General features: G+C 39.6%; 1 protein-coding gene across 1 annotated transcript; it reads left to right on the top strand.

Moving 5' to 3' along the window:
• The first annotated feature begins 3,208 nt into the window (after positions 1-3,208).
• LOC147900287 (uncharacterized) lies at positions 3,209-4,612 on the top strand. Its single transcript, XM_087376611.1, has 4 exons — positions 3,209-3,450; positions 3,635-3,702; positions 4,274-4,329; positions 4,415-4,612. Exons 1-4 carry the CDS (start codon positions 3,209-3,211, stop codon positions 4,610-4,612), a joined length of 564 nt encoding a protein of 187 aa, XP_087232737.1.
• The last annotated feature ends 3,154 nt before the right edge of the window (positions 4,613-7,766 follow it).

Below are 7,766 nucleotides of genomic sequence, written 5' to 3'. Positions count from 1 at the left end.
TATCCCCTCTCTCTCTTCTCTCTCTCTCCCTCTCTCTCTATTCTCGCTGCCTGACTTGCTTGCTCACCCCCCGCTCTCACTCACTCACTAACTCACTCTCTCTCTCTCTCTCTCTCTCTCTCTCTCTCTCTCTCGTCTCTCATTCTCTCTCTCTTTGTCTCTCTCTCTCTCTCTCTCTCTCTCTCTCACTCGTCTCTCATTCTCTCTCTCTCTTTGTTTTCTCTCTCTCTCACTCACTCACTCTCTCTCTGTCTCTCTCGTCTCTCATTCTCTCTCTTTGTTTTCTCTCTCTCCTATATATATATATAATGAAAAATATATAGAGAGAGAGGGATATATAAATAAATAACAAATAAAAAAGTTGTGTATAATAATATATATATACATATATTAAATATAATATACCATATATTATCTATAATCAAAATATGATAATACTCTCATTATATCTATATAATATAATATACATGTATATATATATAATATATATAAATATATTACCTCTCTCTCTCTCTCTAACTCTCTCTCTTATCTCTCACTCTCTCTCTCGCTCCTCTCCCCCCCCCACCTCTCTCTCTCTCTCTCTCTCTCGTCTCTTCTCTTTCCTCTTGTATATAATTATATATATATATATATATATACATATGTATATATGTATATATATATATACATGTATATATATGTATATATATACACATGTATATATATGTATATATATACATATACACATATGTATATATATGTATACATATATATATATACCAGGCTCTCTCTCTCTCTCTCTCCCTCTCATTCTCGCTTCTCTCTCACTTGCTCGTCCCCCTGCTCTGTGTGTGTGTGTGTGTGTGTGTGTGTGTGTGTTTGCTCTTATCTTCGTCTCTCTCTCTCTCTCTCTCTAAATATATAATATATAATGTATGTATTATATATATTAATCATAATATCTTATATTATACAATATATTAAATAATATATAATATATTTTATATCCTCTCTCTCTCTCTTATATCTCTATCTCTCTAACTCTCTCTCTTATCTCTCTCTCTCTCTAAATATATAATAGATAATGTAATGTATTATATATTATATAGTATAATATATAATCATAATATCTTATATTATACAATATATTAAATAATATATAATATATTTTATATCCTCTCTCTCTCTCTTATATCTCTGTCTCTCTAACTCCCTCTCTTATCTCTTTCTCTCTGTCTCTCTCTCTATCTCTCTTTCTGTCCTCTAACCTCTCTCTCTCTAAATCTCTCGCTCTCTCTTCCTCTCCCTCTCTCTCTCTCTCTCTCTCTCTCTCTCTCTCTCTCTTTCATGCTATCTCTCTCTCTCTCTCAATATATATAATATATAATGTACTGTATTATACATTATATAGTATAATATATATTCATAATATATTATATTTTACAATATATTAAATAATATATAATATATTTTATATCCTCTCTCTCTCTCTCTTATATCTCTCTCTCTAACTCTCTCTCTTATCTCTCTCTCCCTCTCTCTCTCTAACTCTCTCTCTCATCTCTCGCTCACTCTTCCTCCTCCTCCTCCTCTGCCTCTCTCTCTCTCTCTCTCTCTCTCCCCCTCTCTCTCTCTCTATCGCTCACTCTTATCTCTCTCTACTTTCTCTCTCTCTCTCTCTTTCACACTCTCTCTCTCTCTCATATCTCTGTCTCTCTTACGTCACCATCCGTGAACCGACACGTGTGCAGACTGCAAGTCACCCGCGTTGCATCGTAGTCCTGCGCCATGCCATGTGTCACTCTTCGTTGGCCGCCATGTCTGTAGACCGTCGGTTGCCAACATGGCGCCCCCTCATTTACTTTGCTATGCCTCGTAGTGTGTGCCATGTGTCACGCAAGCTGTAATCATTACTCTGTGTGCACCATGTGTCGCATGCACCCCCACTCCAACCGTTGCATTCACTCCTACTTGACGTGGTTCCACATCGTAGTTCCACATGGCATTGTCTTCTCTGACTAAAACAGATTGTTTTCTCCTCGCCCTCTTGCGGCTCACCACATGGCATTTGGAACCTCCCTTCTCTCCCCAAACCTCCCTCCTCCCCCGAACCTCTAGAGTTTCTTCCGAGCCTCCTGCGAACCTCCCTCCTCTCTTCCCAAGTCTCCAGCATCCCACCACGTTGGCTCGATATGCCTCTCTCCCTCCTTAATAGATAGTATAGAAGAAGAAGCACCCACTTTACCACTATACCAGGCTATGTTCATTGTGCATTGTGTACTCTTTCATTGAGATGATTGTCACGATAGCTGAGATACGTAAGCTTTTCTTCATGATATTGACTTGCAAAGTAATTGATTTTAGTTTCATTATTCATTTCTTATTGGCCGAGTTGAGCCCTTGACAAATGATTAGAGTCTTGGAGGGTGAGGTTGTCAAGGTCCACAGTGGGATAGAAATCAATATCACTCATCCGATCATCGGTGCTTCTTTCTAAGAAGATTAGATCAGGATACTTGTATGTCAGTGTTAACTTTGACTTGGGCTATACATCGCTCTCTAACTTGAGAAGATCCTCAGAAGTTAGAGTCTAGCTGGAAGATGGCGGGCATGGTGAGCTCCCTCCCACCAGTTACATCTCAAATGCAAAAAGTTGATTGATGTTCATGCCTCTCCCGCAGGGCCCTTAATATCTAAAAATGCGAGAGGTTGCCATTTTCAATGCCTTCCTCAAGCATGTCACTAAAGCTAGGTTCACACAACCTAGTGACATAAAGTTTTCTTTTGCAAATGGGTCTGCATTTGTTTTGAAACATGTGAGACATGTGCCTAAGCTGACCAAGAGTATCCAAAAGGATACCATCCTAGGTGGCCTAATAGGAGGGAGGACCACGGATACTGACACAAAAAAATTATGTTCGGCACCTAAAGACCGGATTTTGAACTGACGCCGACTTATTACGCTAAATAAAGCTTTGTTGACAATTACTGGTAGTATACGATATAAGTCATGGGGACACCAGGTGGTGTGAACCACAGCGTGCGATGGCCGTCGGTGACAAGCATTTCTCTTTCCATGGGTGCCGCGTGGTTGGTCTAAATGCGCCCTAGGGACATGAATGGACGTGGGGTGGCCATGCATGCATGGACGTGTCTCTTGCAAGCTCCAGGCTACAAGAAACAGAGGCAAGCAGACAAGCATACACAGGAAGCAGAAGAAGAAGATATGTCGTTCTTCGGGCTGACGAGCCTGGGCGATGAGCACCTCTTCCTCACCAAATCGCGCCACCCTGCCTCTCCTTCCATCCACCATGTTCCCCTTGAGACCTTCCTTCGAGCCTTTCAAGCTGCTGCCCGATCCAACTGTGACCTCCAAGGCTCCCAAATCCGTAGAGCTTTGCTCCCTCACGTCCTCACCCAATCCCTCGGATGCCCCCCCAAGCTCCACGAAATGGACCTGGCCTTGAGGTACGCTATCATTGATTTAACGTATATGCCGCCTTAGTTAAGGTATTCGGCCGAAGTTTGCTGTACGTCCGTTTCTTCCCATTCTTATTGCCGCTCACGCATGCAATGGCTCTCCAAGGAAGCTTCAATTATCTTAGTACCCCACATACATTTCTCAGATACCTGCGCTGGATCGGCTTGGCAGATTTCTCGATATGGGGCCGGGCAATATAACAATCGAAGAATTCAATCAGGGCGTCCGGCGCATATTAAGTATTGGCACTTGAACTTTCTCCAATTAGTGAAATTTTCATTTCATATGATGAACTTATTTGAGTTTCTCATATCCGTGAACTCAAGCAAACAGATCAATATAGTTTCGGTATGCTGCACTAACCGTTCTTATGTGAGACCGAGAAACAACGTCATTTAATTCCTTTTAAGGCCTAATTTAACGGCGTTAAGAAATGCAGTAGTCGCCCAGATGTTAACAATCGACGCCAATTACTAAGTGAATTCGAGTTTTTTTTGTTGTCTCTGATGATCATCATTTTGGAGTCTGCGTCCACCCTAAGGGGGTTAACGCGATACATCGACCATGCATTATAATCTCTTTAATTTATGCACATCCTTAGCCGATCTGATACTCGGATATCCGGCTAGCTTTTGTAGATTTGGAGCGAGCTGAAAGCACAAAGCCTGGATCAGCTTGTGCAGGTCTCTATTCCACTGCTTTCATTGCATGAGAAATTGTAGCTTCTACCATTAATAAGCTCTGCGAATGTCCTGGATCTCAAATAGTGTACATTTCGGGGTGTTGATGAATTATTTGCTTTGGCGGCAGTTCAATCAAGCAAAGACCCCAAGACAGAATCGGAGAAAAAGTCATCTTATATTCAGGTTGGTCATTCTTTAACCTGCATCGTCTTTTGTGACGTGAGTGGATCTCTTGGCGGCTTTCGTAACAAAGCATCCCTGAATTCAGCTCCAGGAAGACAGGGGAAGGCATATCGTGGACGAACTGGGGCCTATTGACAAGCAAGATATGACACTCACTGCAAATCAAGAGTATGGCTGGGCTGACAACCTCAAACTCAATCAGAAGGAGTATTATCCTAGAATGAAGACTGATGTCACTCAAAACGAAGGCATATGCTTGGACAATTATTACAAGCTATTTTAGCTTTAAAGTTGTACTCGTCGACAATTATCTTTCATCTTCTCACTTGCTTAGCTTGACCTAAAGTTGCACACCAAGCTGGCAATTATTGCACCCATCTTCATAGGCCAAGATACTTCGGTTGACAGCTTATGTAAACAATTATTTAGTCTTCTAAATCCAAATGGACTTTGGAAAGTCCAAATTCCATTTGTAATATACCCATTTCATCATCATATAAAATGCAAATTAAAAGCTTGATTCATATTCTTTTAAGAAATGTAAGAGAGCATGGTCACTAAGTATGAATTGTATCAGCATGGAAATTGGATAGATTGGATTAACAACAATACAAATTTTAACATTAAAATTCTAGAAGATTCTAATATTGTACATTGCATAATAATTCACAAATACATTTTTTGGAAACCTTAGAGGATAGAAAGGAAGACAAAATTTTTCTTTGATGAATTGAGCCTTTATACCCATTATCCATATAAAATATCTATGTTGGTACAATCCACTTAACCTATATATGACATAACATGATGCCATCAAATCCATGCTATATCATATAAGAATGTCCTCCATCATCATGTGCCATCAAACCCTTCATCATTCTCTTGGAAATGGTTAAATATGTGCCATGTCTATGGGAGGTATTCTCATACATTTATCCACCGGGTAAGTTCATGTCAAAATTAATGTGTTTTTACAAACAAGTGTCTTCCATGCATATGTCAACATATATGCTGAGAGTTTATGTATTGGAAATCCATTCATATTGGAGGCTTATACAAATTTTGTAGTGGTATCAATTCATTTCCACACTTCCTTGGGTGCTAACTATATCAAGAAGTTATGAAGGCATCAACTAGGACATGCACATTATCTTTTTTGCAATTATAACTACCTTTGCATCCCAAAATAGGTGGTGTATACAATTGAAAATGGATGGCGTCAACTTCCTTTTAAAATTACATCATTCATCTTGCTTTTGACCACAATACTTACCAAACAATAATCGGTCTATCTCATTTTTAACCATAATACTTACAAAGTAGCAAAATTGGATAAACCATGGTTGATGAATTCACTTACTTTGAGTCTGCCAAATTTTTAGATGTTCACGATCTTGTGCTAACTATCATAGTGCATGTTGTTGGAATGATGGTCACCTATTGATGAAGGATTGTCACCTATAATGCAAATCTTATCTAGCCTTTAACATAAAATCTTATGAAACTTGTGAAGAAATTTAAAATTTCCTAAGTAAAAAAGCCTTGGTATCCATGATCTTGTGCTAACTATCATAGTGCATGTTGTTGGAATGATGGTCACCTATTGATGAAGGATTGTCACCTATAATGCAATCTTGTCTAGCCTTTAACATAAAATCTTATGAAACTTGTGAAAAAATGAAAATTTTCCTAAGTGTAAAAGCTTTGGTATTCTACTCAAAATACAAGTTGGAAAGGGACCCTTAGTATAGTAGTTAGTGCCCAGTGGTACATTTATAAAAGAAGTAGTCTAGAAAGTAAGTACATCAACATTTCATAAGTCAAAAGAAAGTAGTCTACACAACAAGACAAAGCACCCATAGACGCGCGCATAGATGCATTTCATGAACTAAATAAAAAACTTACAGGTGCGTCTATTTGCGCGTCTATTTTTGCGTCTGGAGACCCGCATCTAATTGCGCGTCTATATATCAGACACACATACGTATAGACGCACAGTTAGACGCATACATAGACGTGCTTATAAACGCGTTTATAGACGCACATATAGACGCAAGTCGAACAGACAGACGCGTATATAAACGCGTTTTTAAACGCACTGATAGACGCACTTTTTTTTTGTTTAAATTTTACAGAATACTGTGTATGTTGTGTATGCTATATAGTTACAAGAATCCCATATCCACATTGTGTAATTCAATTCTTACAGCCAATCGCATTTTAATTACAATTCCAAATAAAACATTACAACTCCAAAACGTAGTAAAATTGAAAGCTCAAAAAGTGCTTGTATATACATATAGCACGAAGCTAAGCTATGTCATGTGGCTTCAAGTACAAAAAATAAGAGGAGTGTATATACAAGAGGCACAAAGCCAAGCTAGTGGCTTTAAGTACAAAAAAGAGTAGCTAGCACTACTTATACGACTAATCTATGTTCTCCAGGTCCTCGCTCCCTTCTGCGCCTCCTTCCTCCTCTTCCTCATCGTCTTGTGCACGGGCCTGTAAACAAGGGACAACATATATCAATGTATGAAAATTCAAATCTTTACTTATAATTTTGGCATTATTTAATTACTTTCAAATACCTGGGATCACGTGAGTTCAACAGAAGGATTTTTTTTATTTCTAAAATTTACAGAAATAAATATACATAAGGGACTATTTAAAATAGTTTTGGAAAAAATTTACAGATTTGTATAGAAAAGGGATACATTTTATTAATGAAATTTTTTACAGATAAGGGACTTTAAATATAGGCCTTGAACGCACGTGATATAGAGGGTTTATACATAGTGACCCCCCCGAGGGGCCGCTCCAGTAGCTCGGGTATACTGCTCCTCAGTAATCAACCCGTCATCATAGAAGTGCCTCCATGTATCTCCTCTGTGATGGTGGCAGTGGTAGGTTGTCTCCACTGGAGTAGGGTATCTGCCCACGATCTCAAGCTACATGACCGCGACACACTTTGCGGAGGGATTAGTACAAAGAAACAACCAACCTCCTAAGAAACTACATAAGCAATATAATTTGAGATCGATACTTACAAATTGGGCCTCCCATGATTCAACACCCCTTGCTCCAAAATGCGCGCTTCCATATTCCTCCATCTGGATCCTCCGTGCCTCCACGTGTTGCAGACTGGGGTCCTCCCTCGCTGACTTCATTGCCTTCTTCCACTCACGCTTGTGAGTGGTGTGGGGCGGGCCCCTTGGTGGTTGACCTGCCTCAAGCCTGGCAAGCTCCGCTAGTACCTGCCTCTTAAGCGAAGATCTTTTATTGCTAAGTATCATAACAATCTTTGACTTCTCCCATTTATTTATGAGCTGGCGATTGGGGGGGTTAGGATACCTAGAGCGAACAATAGCGAGGGTCTCATCAGCCAACCTCTTTGGGTGGTCTTTGTAGTGGATAAAGCAATCTCTGTAATTGTTAGC

The sequence above is a fragment of the Dipteris shenzhenensis genome, chromosome 7, assembly GCF_047967505.1.
Source record: "Dipteris shenzhenensis isolate YYH24624 ecotype China chromosome 7, Dip_SZ_1.0, whole genome shotgun sequence".
Lineage (NCBI taxonomy): Eukaryota > Viridiplantae > Streptophyta > Polypodiopsida > Gleicheniales > Dipteridaceae > Dipteris > Dipteris shenzhenensis.
This window is presented reverse-complemented; position numbering and strand designations above follow the sequence as displayed.

Excerpts from the sequence above, each read along its gene's own strand:
- LOC147900287 (XM_087376611.1), top strand. The coding sequence starts at position 3,209 with ATGTCGTTCTTCGGGCTGACGAGCCTGGGCGATGAGCACCTCTTCCTC. Across the intron at positions 3,703-4,273 it reads GGGCGTCCGGCGCATATTAA|TTCAATCAAGCAAAGACCCC; the intron begins GTATTGGCACTT and ends CTTTGGCGGCAG. Across the intron at positions 4,330-4,414 it reads AAAAGTCATCTTATATTCAG|CTCCAGGAAGACAGGGGAAG; the intron begins GTTGGTCATTCT and ends CCCTGAATTCAG.